The sequence below is a fragment of the Hyperolius riggenbachi genome, chromosome 4 (assembly GCF_040937935.1).
Source record: "Hyperolius riggenbachi isolate aHypRig1 chromosome 4, aHypRig1.pri, whole genome shotgun sequence".
In the NCBI taxonomy this organism is placed as follows: Eukaryota; Metazoa; Chordata; class Amphibia; order Anura; family Hyperoliidae; genus Hyperolius; species Hyperolius riggenbachi.
In genome coordinates, this window is record NC_090649.1 from 202,155,606 (window position 1) to 202,173,383 (window position 17,778).

At 42.9% G+C, this 17,778-nt stretch overlaps 1 protein-coding gene across 7 annotated transcripts in view; it reads left to right on the forward strand.

The window, feature by feature from the left end:
• TNK2 (tyrosine kinase non receptor 2) overlaps window positions 1-17,778 on the forward strand; it is a 238,558-nt gene that overhangs the window by 201,445 nt on the left and 19,335 nt on the right. For 5 of the 7 annotated variants that reach the window (XM_068281242.1, XM_068281243.1, XM_068281240.1 and 2 more), the window contains 3 exons: window positions 47-241; window positions 8,311-8,402; window positions 16,516-16,635. In XM_068281242.1, coding sequence (XP_068137343.1) covers window positions 47-241; window positions 8,311-8,402; window positions 16,516-16,635 — 407 coding nt within the window. The remainder of the gene's footprint in view (window positions 1-46; window positions 242-8,310; window positions 8,403-16,515; window positions 16,636-17,778) is intronic. The other 2 variants (XM_068281237.1, XM_068281239.1) reach the window with 2 other exon arrangements.

A 17,778-nucleotide genomic window follows, 5' to 3' on the forward strand; every position in this document is an offset into this window, starting at 1 on the left:
TTCATGATTGTCTGTTGCTGTGTCGTAACACTGTTCTGTCTCACAGGGCAGAGAATTACTGGTGGAGGGGTCAGAATAAGAGAACCTTGAAGGTTGGTCAGTTTCCAAGGAACACGGTGACATCTGTAGCTGGACTGTCTGCTCATGATATCAGCCGGCCTCTAAAGAACAGCTTCATCCACACAGGCCATGGAGATACCGTGCCTGCTCACTGCTGGGGCTTCCCTGACAGGATTGACGAGTAAGTTCCAGTCCCTCCTGTATGAATGCTCTGAAGCTGTTCCTCTTACGTGTGCATGGTGTTCTGTTCTTGGCTGGTGTATTATATATTTTTATTGTAAAATGTGATGTAGTTGGTCTTTCAATTTCATTCTGTAATTTTCAATAAGGACTTTTTTTTAAAGCATATTTACCACATGGCTGTTGATTGTTTACTTTTGAGTTGATTTAATTAAAGGAAGCTAGCTTTGTGATGCATACATCACAAGCATGTAATTATTTCCAGAATGAATATACCGGTATTGCCATGGCATGTTGTAAAGTACATAGAACTATGAACTTTTTTCCTTGCCCCTAAAACCCCTTTCAGTTTAATGCCCTTATTATACTCAGTCTGCTGCCAGTTTGGACAGATGCCAGTTGACTTGTCACAAGGTATTTGGCTTGTGGAAGGAACAAAACCCATGGAGACACCGCGTGTGCATGCAGAATCAGTGCAGACACTGTTCCTGGTAGAAATTGATTTAAAGGGAACCCGAGGTGAGAATAATATTGAGTAGGCCTGAACGATTTTAGGAAAAGATTGAATCGCACGATTTCTGTCAGAAATTGCGATTTCGATTCGATCCACGATTTTCTTCAAATGAAGCTTTAGAAGGCTGTAAGCCTCATTCAGAATTCTACTGTGCAAAGGAGGCGGGCGCTGAACTGTGATCCTGTAATTCCATTTCCTAAGCCTGATTGCCTGCCACACTATTTTTAACTGACAGGCCCAGCTAGCAATGGATGGAGAGGGAAAACAAGTGTGTGGAGGCTCTGAGGTAAAATAAAGTAAAGCTTTACTTGCCGGTGCACCGGCTTCTTCAAGCCACTGAAAGTCTACCTGAGGCAGCTCTGATGTTCCACTGTCCTGCAGAGGGAAACGAGTGAGAGCCTGTGGGCGGGGTCTGATGCCCGGCGCCCGCCCAGCTGATGACACGCTAGGCAGAGTAAGAAGAGGAAGAAGCCAAAAGAGCTGATGACGGAGGAGAGGCGACGCACAGCGCAGGAAAACAAGAGCCTGTGGGCGGAGTCAGATGCCCGGCACCCGCCCAGCTGATGACATGCTAGGCAGAGAAAGAAGCCAAAAGAGCTGATGACGGAGGAGGAGAGGCGGCGCACAGCGGGAGAATGAAATTTGCAGGCGAACCGCCGGGAATGAGAGCCGCTAAGCTGCCGCGACCACAGAGCGGCGAGGGGGAGTGCAGAGCGGGATATCGTAAAAAATCGCCACTCTGACGATCACGGAATGGCCGTATCCGTGATCGCGATTTCGGTTTAAAAACGATAAATCATTCAGGCCTAATATTGAGGCTGCCAAATGTATCTCCTTTTAAGCAAAACCAGTTGCCTGGCTGCCATGCTGGTCCTCTGCCTCTAATTCTTTCAACCATAGACCCTGAACAAGCATGCAGGTCAGGGGTTTCTGACAATATTGTCAGAACTGACAAGATTAGCTGCATGCTTGTTTCTGGTGTAATTCAGTTCACTACTGCAGCCAAATAGATCAGCAGGGCTGTCAGGCAACTAGTATTGTTTAAAAGGAAATAAATATGGGAGCCTCCATATCACTCTCACCTTGGGTTCACTTTAAGGACTGAAGAGCTCCAAGGCAAGAGTGGTGACAACTTAGACACCATGCTGTAAATTCTACACCCATGCTGTAATATATGCCTCACTGAGATTATGTGCTCTTCATTACTTAATTGTAGACCTTGGGTATTTTCCATGATATATTTTACTATATAACATGTTAAAGAGGAACTTAAGCCAAGAATGGAACTTCATCAAAGTCAGTAGCTGATAACCCCTTTCCCACAAGAAATCTTTACTTTTTCTCGAATAGATCATCAGGGGGGTCTGTATGGCTCGTTTTGTGGTAAAACCCCTCCCACAGTGTGATGTCATGACCATGGTCCTGACAGTTTGCTGTCTGGGAACTTTGTTGCATTATGGGAAAGAACGTTTTTTTCCAACTACCAACTATTCAGAGGACTATGTTACATAGTTAATTGGGTTGAAAAAAAGACATACATACATCGCTGGAATGAAATATTCTACATTGATGTGAAAGCAGCTATGCATTATACTTCCAAGACATCAGTGTCCTTCAAAAATATTGAATGCTTAAATTCAGGAGCCTAAAGATAGTGTGAGTTGGTTTTGGTGTGGTTAGGATTGGCTGATTGATCCAGGTGTCAGCTATTTGGCAGTCCACATGTACTTCAGCTGCTATCATCTGTATTTTGGGACTTCTTCACAGTTGGGCATTTAACCCTAATAGATCCTCCTTGATAGAAACCTCCTCCTAATCTGAAAACCTTCTTTCTGATACCTACCTTAACATCCTAACCTTGACAACCAAGGCTTTGTACACATCATAAGGTGGTTCTTGTGGTGAGTTAGGGCTGAGAATTTAGCATGTGTACAGTGGTAACGATACACCAGGGAAAGAACCGGACTGCTGAATCCTTTCATCTGAACACAGACCAAAGCCATTGTTCTCTTTCTTACTCCTCCCACTCCATCGTCCACCATGCCATTGTGCCTCCATCATTCTCCATAGCAAAAGAAACCGTCTTAAGCCTTCAGGCTAGCAACGCATCTGTACAGCACTTGGTCCCAAACTGTTGCCAAATGGATTGAGGCCCAATCCCTGCAAACAGTTTTCGTACAACGTATGTGTACAAGGCTTAATAGCTACTTAACACTACTTAAATGCTACACAGCAGAAAGTGCAGAATGGACACATAGTTTTAAATGGGTCTTTTCTCGTGTCCACAGCTGCAGCTCACTGCTGCTCAAATGTTTAATGGAGAGTGTATTCGTTGTCATTTAATCAAATGAATGGCACCTGAACTGTACATACTCTGGGTTGTGTTAAAATTTACGTAAGGCACAGGTATACTGCATTAACTGGTCATTAATCAAACCTCCTATGCCATGACTGTTTTTAATCAGTCCCTAACCCTAACCTATCTTTTGTCATTTTTTTTTATATCAGAACCTAATCCTTCCCCCCACTGTTTCCTCCTGTGTTCCCACCAGCCCAGCACCTCTGCTCCCAGCACATGCATGTGTCAATAGGATGGAGAAGATTTATAGTAACAGCCAGGATGGAGAAGGCTAAGTGTCAGTCAGGGTAGTTCTTGCATGTAGAAGAATATCGTTTTGCGGTAGTAAGCAGTGTTAGCTGCCTATTGCACTCTGGCCCACTCTCCTATGAATGATGTCGGCTCCAGCAGGGAGGGAAGGCGCCTGGGGAGTCACTACATGGGTGGCACTGTTTATCACTTCTTTGCCTAGTACTGAACATTATGTACCAGCAACACAGTGGGAAAAAATAAAGACTTTGCAAAGCAAATAGTTAAAAAATGGAAGATACTGTAGCTCAAGAAACGATTGATACTCTCTGTGTAATTTGTAGTTTGCTCCACCATGAGCCTGCAGGTCATCATCTTACTTTTGGAAGACATTAAAAAAAATGGAGAGCATAAACTGCCCTTATCTATATAAACACACCCACTAACAATATATATATATAGATATGTAGAGGAAGATACTGTTTGTCTGGTTAGTAGCAGCCACTATGTCTCACATGCAATGAGGTTCACAGACCGGAAACTTTAATGGCTTGTCATGGTCAGGATTTCTTGTGGGAAAGGGGGTATCGGCTACTGATTGGGATGAAGTTCAAATTTGGATTAAAATTCCTTCTTACATCCCTGTTTCCACTACCTACAGATCTTCAAGTGCACAGGAAAAATGCAGGGAAGTTTTCTGTGAGATTGTAATGCGATTTTTGGTGGGTCTCTTTCAGTTGCACTAAATAGGACACAAATGCATTTGCAGCAAGAATGCAGCATGTGGTTCTCCTGGCAATCATATCCCATTGTACTAGTAGTAATAGCAATATGGGCTTTCTGTGAAAAACCCAAAGTCATTGCGCTTCCCCAGCCAAACACATTCTGGAACATGAATAGGAACAAAATGCAGCCAGAGGCTCCTTAAGTACACAATTGTTTGCCATACAGTTTACCTGCTTATTCTGTTCCATCTCTATCTATATCAATTCCCATTTCATTACAGTAGTCATGTGAGTTTAACCTTTAATTACCAAGAAGTGAACATATGCTTCCAACTCTTATGTCTGTTTGTTAGCTTTATTAAAATATGAGAACACCATAAATGTGTGTGCATGCTTCTTACATATTCTACCTCTATGCTGGTGTAGATGACATAATTGCCATTATTCCATTGTTCCATGTATATATATATGTGTGCACAGTCTTTCTGTGATCAAAATACTTTTTGCTTTAACTTCAGGTAAGTTTTCTAATACTTCATAAAAATGGGTATTTATCGCTGGTGCGCTGGTTATCTACTGTAGTTTTGTTGTTATTATATCTGACTATACCCTTTAACTTGTTCACTAAAGCAAGTACAATACGATATGCTGGTCAGGTGCTCAGTAGCCGAATAACTCAGAAAACATTATTGCTGCCTTACAACCAGGCAACTTTTAGAAAGAGTTCCGCAATGTCTGCTGCCATGTAAGTGATGGTGGAGGGGATAGCAGCACAGGTTTTAAAGCTGCATACTGTGCAGAGTTACCACTTCAGCAGCACTAGCTGCTTTCACAAATAGCGCTCTGCTGAGCCATGAGTAATTCCAGTATTTGGGTGGACTCTCTGGTTTGGAAGTCCAGCTACATCTCTGCTTATCCATGGCTTGTCTGTTCTTGTCCTTCACATTAGTTAGGAGCAAAACTGTACCCATGTATGTTTGAGGAGGGAGCCACAGCAGAGAGGGTTGAGTTCCCTGCATAACTACCTCTCGCCATGGGGCTCCACATTGCGCTCCATCCTTTCGACACTTCCTGCTTCATGGCCGGTACTTCCACTGTGAAAGAGGAAGTGTTGGGAGGATGAAGTTGATCAAGAGTCATTCATGCAGGTAGCATAATCCTCCCTGCCTTGGCTCCCTCCTCAAACACATGTGGGTACAGTTTTGTTTCTTGCAGAGGACAATCAACTTAGCAGTAGTCAAGCTCACAGTTGAATTGTCATCTGACTATAGGAATTCACTGAGGCTCAAGAGAGTCTGTAATTGAAAGCAGCCTGTGCTGCTGCTGACATGACATTATGTTATCTACAACTGCATAGTATAAAGACCTACCACCTCTTAGCTACAGTGATGTGAAAAACTATTTGCCCCCTTCCTGATTTCTTATTCTTTTGCATGTTTGTCACACTTAAATGTTTCTGCTCATCAAAAACCGTTAACTATTAGTCAAAGATAACATAAATGAACACAAAATGCAGTTTTAAATTATGGTTTTTATTATTTAGTGAGAAAAAAAACCTCAAAACCTACATGGCCCTGTGTGAAAAAGAAATTGCCCCCTGAACCTAATAACTGGTTGGGCCACCCTTAGCAGCAATAACTGCAATCAAGCGTTTGTGATAACTTGCAACAAGTCTTTTACAGCGCTCTGGAGGAATTTTGGCCCACTCATCTTTGCAGAATTGTTGTAATTCAGCTTTATTTCAGGGTTTTCTAGCATGAACCGCCTTTTTAAGGTCATGCCACAACATCTCAATAGGATTCAGGTCAGGACTTTGACTAGGCCACTCCAAAGTCTTCATTTTGTTTTTCTTTAGCCATTCAGAGGTGGATTTGCTGGTGTGTTTTGGGTCATTGTCCTGCTGCAGCACCCAAGATCGCTTCAGCTTGAGTTGACGAACAGATGGCCGGACATTCTCCTTCAGGATTTTTTGGTAGACAGTAGAATTCATAGTTTCATCTATCACAGCAAGCCTTCCAGGTCCTGAAGCAGCAAAACAACCCCAGACCATCACACTACCTCCACCATATTTTACTGTTGGTATGATGTTCTTTTGCTAAAATGCTGTGTTACTTCTACGCCAGATGTAACGGGACACGCACCTTCCAAAAAGTTCAACTTTTGTCTCGTTGGTCCACAAGGTATTTTCCCAAAAGTCTTGGCAATCATTGTCATTGTCTTGGCAATCATTGGCAAGTCATTGTTTTTTTAGCAAAATTGAGACGAGCCTTAATGTTCTTTTTGCTTAAAAGTGGTTTGCGCCTTGGATATCTGCCATGCAGGCTGTTTTTGCCCAGTCTCTTTCTTATGGTGGAGTTGTGAACACTGACCTTAATTGAGGCAAGTGAGGCCTGCAGTTCTTTAGATGTTGTCCTGGGGTCTTTTGTGGCCTCTCGGATGAGTTTTCTCTACGCTCTTGGGGTAATTTTGGTCGGCCGGCCACTCCTGGGAAGGTTCATCACTGTTCCATGTTTTTGCCATTTGTGGATAATGGCTCTCACTGTGGTTCGCTGAAGTCCCAAAGCTTTAGTAATGGCTTTATAACCTTTACCAGACTAATAGATCTCAATTACTTTTGTTCTCATTTGTTCCTGAATTTCTTTGGATCTTGGCATGTTGTCCAGCTTTTGAGGTGCTTTTGGTCTACTTCTCTGTGTCAGATAGCTCCTATTTAAGTGATTTCTTGATTGAAACAGGTGTGGCAGTAATCAGGCCTGGGGGTGACTACAGAAATTGAACTCAGGTGTGATAAACCACAGTTAAGTTATTTTTTAACAAGGGGGGGCAATCACTTTTTCACACAGCTTTATATGCAACTGTAACTATATTCTTGCAGTCTGTCAATAGTTAACTGTAAGTGAATTATGGGGTCATAATTCATATGCACAGCTCATTAAAATATAATATGTAGGAGTGAACAGAGGCGCTAAAAGTATAAGATTAGATTAAATGAGCTTAAAAACCAACTTAAATGCCAGAGGCGCTTAATTTGAATCCTTGTGCAGATTGTTTGATACTTCTCCCTATATTGCCTGATGAAGCGGGGTTGAACCTGCGAAACGCATTGCATTTCTTTTTGGAGTTCCTAATAAATGTGTTTGACTGTCTGAATCGCAGTCGTTGTCGTGTCTGCTTGAGGGAGGTAAGACCCCCACTTCCTCCTTCAATTTTGCCATTTAAGTTGGTTTTTAAGCTCATTTAATCTAATCTTATACTTTTGGCGCCTCTGTTCATTGTATACAATTTTCAGTCCACCCTTGGTGGAGGGTTGCTACACTTTCTTCCTGTCTACAGAGAGCGACTTCTTAAAGGGACTCCGAGCAGTGCAGAAACTATGGAAAGATGCATATCACTTTAAAGCTCTCTTTCTCCTCTTTCCAATGATATATAAACCACCACCCTATGCCTTTTAGTTTTCGCTATTTTCGCGATTGAAATTGCCGCGGCCACGACTTCGATCGCGAAAATAGAGAAAACTAAAAGGCATAGGGCGACAATTTAGGTGTCGTCAGAAAGAGGAGAAAGAGAGCTTTAAAATGATATCCATCTTTCCATAGTTATATTGTATTACACAGGGCGACTTTTTCTCAAAGTCAACAGCTCCATTCAGCAGAAAAAGTCGTCCTGTGTAATACAATGTAACTATGGAAAGATGGATATAATTTTAAAGCTCTCTTTCTCCTCTTTCTGACAATACCTAAATCGTCACCCTACGCCTTTTAGTTTTCTATATTTTCGCGATCGAAGTCGCGGCTGCGACAATTTCCATTGCGAAAATAGCGAAAACTAAAAGGCGTAGAGTGGCGGTTTATATACCATTGGAAAGAGGAGAAAGAGAGCTTTAAAATGATATGCATCTTTCCATAGTTTCTGCACTGCTCAGAGTCCCTTTAATTCTGAGTGGGGTCAGGACAATCTCCCCATCTGCCTTTACAGTGGTTGCCTGCTGGTGACCCTGACTTGTGAGTATTTAGCAATACAAACTTATTGCCACCTTGTCCAGTACGAATTACACTATTGGGGCTCTTGGTGTTCCCTGTTTTTATAATATGTAGGAGATTTAATTTTATTTCGTATTATGGTTAGAAAGGATACCTAGCTTACATGCTAACCATTTTCTTATTTTTACTGACAATGTGAGATATAGCTCATGAATTATGAAAAGGCATCATTATGCTTCATCTGTTCTCTGCTTCCCCCTACAGGCTGTACTTGGGAAATCCCATGGACCCACCTGATGTGTTAGGCCTAGATCAAGGAATCACTAGACCTACTCAGCTTCCCGGGAGGGCAAAAAGTGAGGACATTTGTTGTTTTTTTGTTGATGTTTGTTTGTTGTTGTTTTTTACAATTTACTAAAGTACTCTAGGAAGCATTGGTGTTAGTTGTAAAACCCGAATATCATATAAAACGTATATAGATATTTATGTGTGCATTAGTTTCATGTACAGAAAAATGATTAACCATGAAAATGTATCATACCCAGGTGACTGATATTATAGTAACAACAGAACATATATAATATATTGTTTGGCATGCAGTAACACACAGAACTACGTTTTCACTCTAATGAAGTGTAAGATTTTGGGCTGTGGTCCAAGCCAGGCTGTAAACACAACTTAAGGCCTCTTGCACACTGCATGCATTTCAGATTCCGATTCCGCTTTTTAATCTGTTTTTACATCCGATTCCGATTCAGATTTTTAATCTTAACTGCATGCTGCGTTTTTTGATCCGTTTTTCTGTTGAATGTATTCAAGGAAAATCGGAAACGGAATCGGAATCGGAATCGGAAACGGAATCGGAATCGGAATCGGAAAACGGATTTGCAGTGTGCAGGGAGCCTCAAGCACGAGATGCTATTTATATCAGACCTTCATCCTGAGCTATTTTAGTTAAACTACTCTTATTGAGATAAGCAGTGCGTAGGATGCGCTGAACATTTCACGACTTGTATTCAGCAGATGTGTACAGAAATAAAGGGATTTCATAGCGATATCTAAGGGTATCTGCAATACATGATGGCAAGGTTCCATTAATACTTTTGGAAATGATATAGCATTTAACTGTTTAAAACATATTTCTCAGTAATATGGGTGCTGGTTACCCAGTTTCATTCTGATGACCTGGAGGCACCAGATTAGAGGTAGTGGACTGCAAGATGCCTAAAAGCACTTCACTTAGACGCACTGCAAAGCTCAGCATTGTCTTGTGAAAAGAGAAGCCAGTTACAAGTGATTGTTTTCCCTTTCCTGGATGGCTTCTTAATTAAGGACCCTGCATAAATAAGGCTTGTTAATTCTGCATGGATTCCTGGCTCATAAGGGAACAGTTTGCATGGTTCTGCCCACTAGGTTGAAGTGGTATATTCTGTAGGGTTTGTGACTGTGGTCAACTGTTTTAAGACTACATAGCTGTCATTTTCAGCACTACAGGTAAGGCTGGTTGCACACCTGGGGCTTGATTCACTAAGACAAATAGCATGACTTATCAAAGATAACACGCCTTATCAAAGTTAACACGCCTTATCAGAGTAGCATATCGAGCGCTCCGAACCCGCAGGGGCCCAGGGCAGGACGGGTGGAGCTCTCGTCATTGCCAATTAGCAGGCATAAGTTTGTAGCGTTCGCTATGATACTCTGATAAGGCGTGTTATCTCTGATAAGGCGTATTACCTTGGATAAGGCATGCTATTTGTCTTAGTGAATCAAGCCCCTGGTATTGCGCCATTTGCAAGTGGCAGAAGTGCCTACCGCAGTGCATTGCACCACACCATTGCAGGCAGATTTGTCACTGCGACAGCAGGAAAATCTTCATTCCCCCAAACGTGTGCGCAATTGACGTCAGAAGCACTCATGACTAACCCATCAGTCAATGTCTGCAGTGAAGAAAAGAAGTGTGGCACTTCCCCTTTAATTCAAGCAATCATCATGTGCAGAGGTATATAGAGATTGACAGTATTTTCCCCACAACAGCCAAAATCTCTAAACCTGTTGCTGGCTGTGTGCTCCGTGTATATTTTGAAGGAAGAGATCAAAGGTATGCAAACATGGAGAAGGTGATATGTGCACCATCCGTCCAATAGCAAATCGGGTTTGTTGCAACAATCCGGTTACATGTGAGACATGTTGAGATAAACATGCAGAGCATGCTGTACCTGTTACTACCAAGCTGCAGGTGTGGAGGTAAAGGGCTGAGGTGGGCCAAGCGACAACCGTTTTGCGTCCTGCTGGACGCTTGGTCACGCTGCGTTCCACTTTTGTAAGAGTTCTGTAAATTGTAAAGAAGAAATGTTTTTTTTTAAGGTTATTATGCTGTCCCTTATCTTTTAGAGAAGAGAGGAAGTTCTAAGTTTAGGTCCGCTTTAAGTTGGATCCTAGTGTTCCTGTTATGTGTTCTGCCATTTAAAACCCCCCAAAAATGATATTGCAGGTCATGTCCCCCTCAAGACGCTTTAGCATTTAAAGTGCACCTGAAGTGAGAGTTATATGAAGGCTGCCATATTTATTTCAAAGTATAGGTGGCAGAGGAGCAGCAGATCAGTCAGGCAATTGGATTTGTTTTTAGTTACCGTAAGTAAATGTGTCAGCCTCCATATCCCTCTCACTTCAGGTTACCTAATGCTAGGAATACATGGTTTGTTTCTGATGATGCCATAGATAATTTCCAACATTTCTGATCTCCCGTTCGATCGTTTTGCCGCACGATAACTGATATATAATAACTGCCAGAAACTGGCATATTTCAATTCTGACAAAATATTGTCAGAATTGGAAGGGATCACAGTAAGAAGAAAATGGTGTGCATCTGAGAGGAAATGACAGTGAGGTTAGTATGTAATATTCATTTGCAGCTGTGTCATGTGTTTATTTTAAATCATTTTACTTGCTTCAGGTTCCCTTTAAGTACCTTCTGCAGTAAACATATTGCTTACAGTTTTCCTGGAACCAGTTGTAACATCCATATAGACTGTTATACTGACCTTTAAAGAGAAACTCCAACCAAGAATTGAACTTTATCCCAATCAGTAGCTGATACCCCCTTTTACATGAGAAATAGAATGATTTTCACAAACAGACCATCAGGGGGCGCTGTGTGACTAATTTTGTGCTGAAACCCCTCCCACAAGAGGCTCTGAATACCGCGGTACTCTGGGCAAACTGCCACAATGTAACAATGTTCACACAGGAAATGGCTGTTTAAAGCTGTCTGTAACAGCCAGAGCAGCTAGAAACAGCTACATAACTTGCCCACAGTAACAATGTCACCATGTAATACATGTCAGAATGTGAATCTGGGAGAGGAAAGATTTTACAATGAGCAAACACTGACTAAATCATTTATACATAATTATTGTAAAAATGAAGCACTTTTTTTATTAAATTATTTTCACTGGAGTTCCTCTTTAAGGCAACTGAGCACCAGGATTTTTTTTTTATATATATGAACATCCTCATATGGAGTTTGCAGTTGAAGAGGGCGGGGTTGGAGTGATCAGCAATACTTACCTATCTCGCTGCTATGGGATCTACCATCTTTTCCATGGAGGGCATGCACTGTGCTTTTCAATTTCTTGGCTGAGTCGTGCACGCCCCAAAGCATGCTGGGAGATGTAGTCCGTGGAGACAAGTACAGAAACAGCTGCGATTAGCGGCTATAAGTGATAAAGTAGGCGCCAAAGGAGTGCGATAAAATAGCCAGCGGCCCCAGTGCCGGCTATTTTACCCAGAGCCTCCATCTCTTGAATTACCACTTATAACTGCTAATCATAGCTATTAACATAAAGGAGCCTATGCCGGTGCCCAAAGTACATTTCCGCTAACAAACCTCTCCTCTTCTCTCTAGTCAGATTACAGAAACGAATTGACATAGCTATTGTAAACCCACTGATGGGGTTGAGGAGTGGATAATGCATTATTACAGCTTGTGCATGGGTGCACCTAGCCATGCAAGCAGTCCCTGAGCATTACTATTTTAAGAACCTTTAGGCCCCGTTCACACTTGCGTTTCTCTGCTAAACGGACCGGATGACCTGACCGGATCCGGATCAGAACCGTACGGTTCTGATCCGATCTGGATCCGGTCAGGTTGCATCAGGTGTACATCAGGCTGCGATCCGGATCCGTTTGGCAAAAGAGAGTACAAATAAATAAAAATTTTGGGGTCTGGGAGGTCATCAGATGGTGCACCTGTGGAATCTGGTTCTCCGCTGTTTAGGCCTCACCTCCACCTCCGATATACTGCCAAACAGCTCCAGCACGTTAAAGTCACTGCTGCTCCACTCCAAGATGCTTCCCATGTGTCCCCATCCAAAATCGCCACTAGAATACGCATAGGAAGTGGGGTAGAACGTCAGGTGTTTGTAGCCAGTGTGTTCTGTGCTTCCGTTTCCCATTGCTTTCTATTTCTGGATGGTGCAGTCAGGCTCCGGTCCGGGTGCGTGGGCCGGATGATCCGGACCGAAAAATAGCGCATGTTGGAAAAGTGTCCGGAGTCCGGATCCGGTCCGGCTCCAGAGTGTACGGAACGGACGCGTGTGAACGTCCGCATAGCCTTTGCATTGCTATGCGGAACGTACGTTCCGTTTGTACAGTATACGGTCCGGATCCGGCCCGGCGAATCCGGACAAGGAACGCTAATGTGAAGCGGGCCTAAAAGTTCACTAGTTGAGTACAGTGATTGTCATCTGCATCTGACTATCTACTTGTGACACAAAAGCGTAATAACAATAAAAAATGCTCATAGACTTTTAAATGTTCAAATAAATGTAAATACAGTTTACTAAAAGCAGTACTATTATTTTTATTACAACAGAACCAATTAGGAAGGTAAAATATGTTGTGGGCGGTACATACCAATAAACCTCAAAAGAGACAATATTTATAAAGAACTATCAAAATTTTATTTGTGAAAAAAGATCATATTTAAAATTGCATGAACTATATTGCTGACAACCTACCCTGCAACTCATCACCCCAGCAGCCCCTGCGAGCCAAAAACCCCACTCACACAACACACATCAGACATTCAGCAGATAATCAAGGCCTTGATCAAACCACACTATTGGGCTGAGAAGCACAGGAGGACATCTCAACAGGCGAATCTCTGCCACAGCTTTGCAGAATTGTATGCAATTAATGCAGTTGGATGAATCCAGAGCTTAACTCATGTGGCACAAAACTGTTGATAGAAAGTCCAGGCACTGTAAGGCTAGGCTGCATGCATCCTTACATGTAGAAGGCTCCAATATACATATGTAGAGCACCTTGCTATAATGGTTTCAATGTCCCAGCAGACTCAGAAAGCAAGCAGCCCTGCCAGCAGCAATAGCAAAGGTGAGCAAACAGGCCTGTATTAAGGAAAGTTCAATGCAGCAAGCATGAGGAGCACATAGAAGCAAGCAGAGTGGATGTCCAAACAAGTGCCTCACTTGTAGAGCCAGAGATATGTACAACAGCGAAAGAGAGTGAGCCAGCAAGATCGCTTGAAGCATGGAAAGTTCATATGGGAATGCTCACCCCTAGGTCTGCCGATGTCTGGTAAAGTTCATCCTCACATGGATGGAGGCGAGATGGGGGATCCCCATAAGTTCAGGAATCGTGCTGATGGTCAGGAGTGGTGCAGGCAGGAGTAGTCAGGCAGCCCAGCAAGCACGCGATGACGCCACACACAGCCTCGACATGTTTCACGAGCGTCTGCTCGTTTCCTCAGGAGGCGTGGCTCATCGCTCAACATCCGCATCATCCTTTCATCCTCTCATCCATCCAATCCGGGTGTAAGGAGCAAACCCCGCCCATCCGCCCTGTCCCTGGCCAGCGGCCGCGCGCACCCCCACCCCACACACTCCAACCCCGCCCACATCAATACGGCAGGCCGGGGAGGAGAGAGGAGAGGCGCGCGCAGCCGCCGATGACACCCGCAAAGCCCCGCAGCTCGAAGGCAAACAAAACGCCATAAGAGACAGCGGAGAGAGCGGGTACCAAAACCCGACGAGAGGGCAGACCGGCAAGGGGTCACACCAAGCCCAGCACAGTATTCAGGTGTATATTACACAGTTTGCTTAGCAATTTAACATTACCCTTATTAAGACCAGGCTATAACACTGAACCCAGTAAACGGAGCCTGGCTTGCATAAGCCAAGGCAAAACCCTATGAAGGGCAAGCTTATTGTAATGGATACTTATCAAAGCCTATAGGGCTGCAACCGTGGGCACGAGACAGCAAGACACACCAGAGCCGCGGCAGAGACAGGTAGATACCCTGAGCACACAGAAAAGGAGAGGGAAGGGGGAAAATTTGATTAAACTGGCAAGAAGGCGGCAAAGCCCTCCACCTCATTCAAACCTGGGGGGCAGGTGGCTTTCAAAGTGAAAATCCAGCGGCACTCCTTCTGGAGCAACAATCTATCCGGGTTACCACCCCTAATTGATGTATGAATACGGTCTAAACCGATAAATTTAAGTCCACTAAGATCACCATTGTGATGCTGCCTGAAATGAACCCCGACAGGGGCAGTGGAACTCACACTTCTAATACTTTTGACATGCTCAGAAATACGTTCCTTAAGCTCACGTGTTGTTTTACCAACATAAAATGCCCCGCAGGGGCACGTGAGCAGATACACGACAAATTTTGTGGCACAATTGACATAATGTGAAAGACTCCACTGCCTCCCGTCGGGGAGCAGAACAGATGCACCCACATGCATGAACCTACAAAATGTGCACCCGCCACATGTGTAAGTCCCCAGGACTCGACAATGCGGTCTAGGAGTGCCCAATCCCTCAAAATGGCCCCTAACTAGGGTATCCCTTAATGAGGGCGCTCTCCTAAATGTGATGTTGGGCCTTGGTGGAACGAACAAAGACAACCGCGAATCATTGACCAGAATGTACCAGTATTTGTCTAAGGCACGCTTAATTTCATCATGTTCGACACAGTATCGAGTGCAAAATCTCGTTTGGCGCCTAGAGGACATAACCACTCTATTAGGATTCAATAATTTGCCACGATCACTGTTGAGGGCTCTACTATAAGCCCTCTTTAGTATTGAATCATCATACCCCCGTGCCTGAAAGCGAGTACGCAATTCACTCGCCTCATGCATGAAGGATTCTTGAGTGCTGCAATTGCGGCGGACTCTTAAATATTGGCCCGTAGGGATACCTTTGATTGTATGCCGAGGATGACAACTATCTGCCTGTAGCAGTGCATTAGTGGAGGTGTCCTTCCTGTACAGACGGGTACTTACTTGGCCTGAAGCATCACACATTACCTGAAGATCTAAGAACGGGATCACAGAATGGTGGCAATTCATAGTGAATTTTAGGTTACGGCAATTGCTGTTTAACTGCTCAAAGTTATAGTATTATTTTTATTAAGCTCCAACATCCATACTTAGTTCAAAACAAAAAGTGGGGCACATGGATACATGAGAAGTTCAAAACACTACAATCAGGACATCCAGCAATACAAATACATACATACTTATTGTATGGCTTGAGACATGACTAAAATTACGGTAGCAAAAGAAGACACAACAGGAGGAGGGGCCCCTGACCTAACTTACAATCTAGAGGGTAGTAGGTGGGAGACACTAGGGAAGGAGACTCAGGTGTTAGCGAATAAGGCAGTAAGCCTCCACCGTGACCTACAGCAAATTAAAGGCTTGTCTGAAAAGGTGTGTTTTATAAGACTAATGGCAGTATAGGAAAGATGTGTGCCTGTCATAAGCTGAAAGTAATGCATTTTTCCCGATAAGCAGTTCTTAGCTGTTGTAACTTTTCAGGCTAATGAAATGTTTTGTTTTTGTCACTGTTGGAAAACCAGGGTGGTAGTAAAAGCAAACATATTTGTACCCTTGGACTCATTTGCTGAGATTGGTGCTTGATATTGTTGATAATTTTAATATGCCTGTAGAGTGTTTTTTTAGAGTTAGTGCCAGCACATTCCTTTTATATATGTCACGTGAAACACAGCCAGAAATTCTACTATTATACTTTGGCGTTTTTTACAAATAGGGATGCTTTACCACTATTACCAGTATTAATAATCCATTTTCTGACATTGCAAATTGTGGGCAAATAGGTATAGATGTGATATCTGGTCAGTAGATGTCCATAACCATAACAGATACGTGGTTGCATGCCTTATTGCTGCACACTGTGATCATATTTGTGATGGACCCATCTATGTTCATCCTTATTACATCCAATCCTAAATAGTATCATCTCTACTAACAGCCTTTCTTTGCCCCCCCTACCCCCCTCCCCCCCATCTTGCTTTAATAATTATGCTTCTGTGATTTCTCTTTGCTATTCTAAATACTCAATTCTTATTTACATATTCTTGTCTTTCCTGACAACTCCTCCCTTTTTATTCTCAATGCTGCGTGGCCTTTCTTCTTACAGGGGAGCGTCCGCCTCGCCCTCCTCAGCCGGCTGCTTTGGTTAAGAGTAAGTTTCTGGGCACCCTCCTTCATCCACCATGCTCCTGTCCACTCTGTACTTTTCTAGTCCCTCTCTCTCAAGGTACAGAGTGCATGAGTGTAGTGCAATAACGGCTTACTAATACTTTACCTAACACGTGTGTGCTGGATCCAGCAATTCACACCTGCACTAACCAGATTTATGATGAAAAGGTAATATACATTATATAACCACATCTACCTGTATAAATATTACTTGCACTTTTCTTTCATGCCCATCTTATGGCTTTTTTGTATTCAATATTAATACTTTGGAAAGAGGAAACGCCTATTATTGGGTATGGTTAAGCACAGCAAGATTATATAAACTCCTACACTGATGTCGACTGAAAAATTATCCATATTTAAAAAAAAAAAACGTTGCATATGTAATGGACAGGTTTTAACATCTATTCAATAAAAAGTAAAATTATAATATACCTCTGTCCCAGAGAGAGAACTCTGTTTCTATGTACAATAATCATTTATGTAGATTGCATGTTTGCTGTTGGTTGTTGTGAGGTGCAGTGCTGTGTCATTTGTCATCCTGGTGCAGTAATGAGTTACCAGGTCTGGCCTTTGAATAATACAGGTAAGTTCCAGCCAACAGTCATTCCACATTAGGGAGAATGCAAAGCAGTTCTAAAAATGTAAGGCATAAAATGCATTTGTTTAATCTCCTTGGTCAAAAAATACCAGTAATTAAGCCCCTGCAATCTTAGTGTGTCATGTCACCTTAGTGTACATTTTTATGCTAGGTGCATGTTAAAAATTAGCATTTTCTTCCAGGCAGAACTCAGCATTTTGCTGTCTTTGAGGATTACTCTAATGTCTCTGGAGCTGTCAGACAAGTAGTCTGTCTTTCAGATTGTGGTGTTTAGAAGACAACATACATCACATTAATAACAATAGTGAGGCTGATGAGACATTTCAGCAACCAAAGGAGGTCATCAGACCTTTTCACGGGTGTTACCAGTCATCGACTGGGCATAACCACGGACGGAGTGAAGGATAACAGTGAGGATGTTGGTTCCAGGGAGTTTGGGTGTGTAGATCACTAAGAGGTATGTATCATGTCCCTTGTCTAGTGAAGCAATAAATAGTGATTAGAAAGAGGTACCCCGATGAAGATATCAAGATACAGACCAAGAGTATTACAAGCTCTTTTCTACCACTTCTAATCAGTACTTATTGCTTCACTAGACAA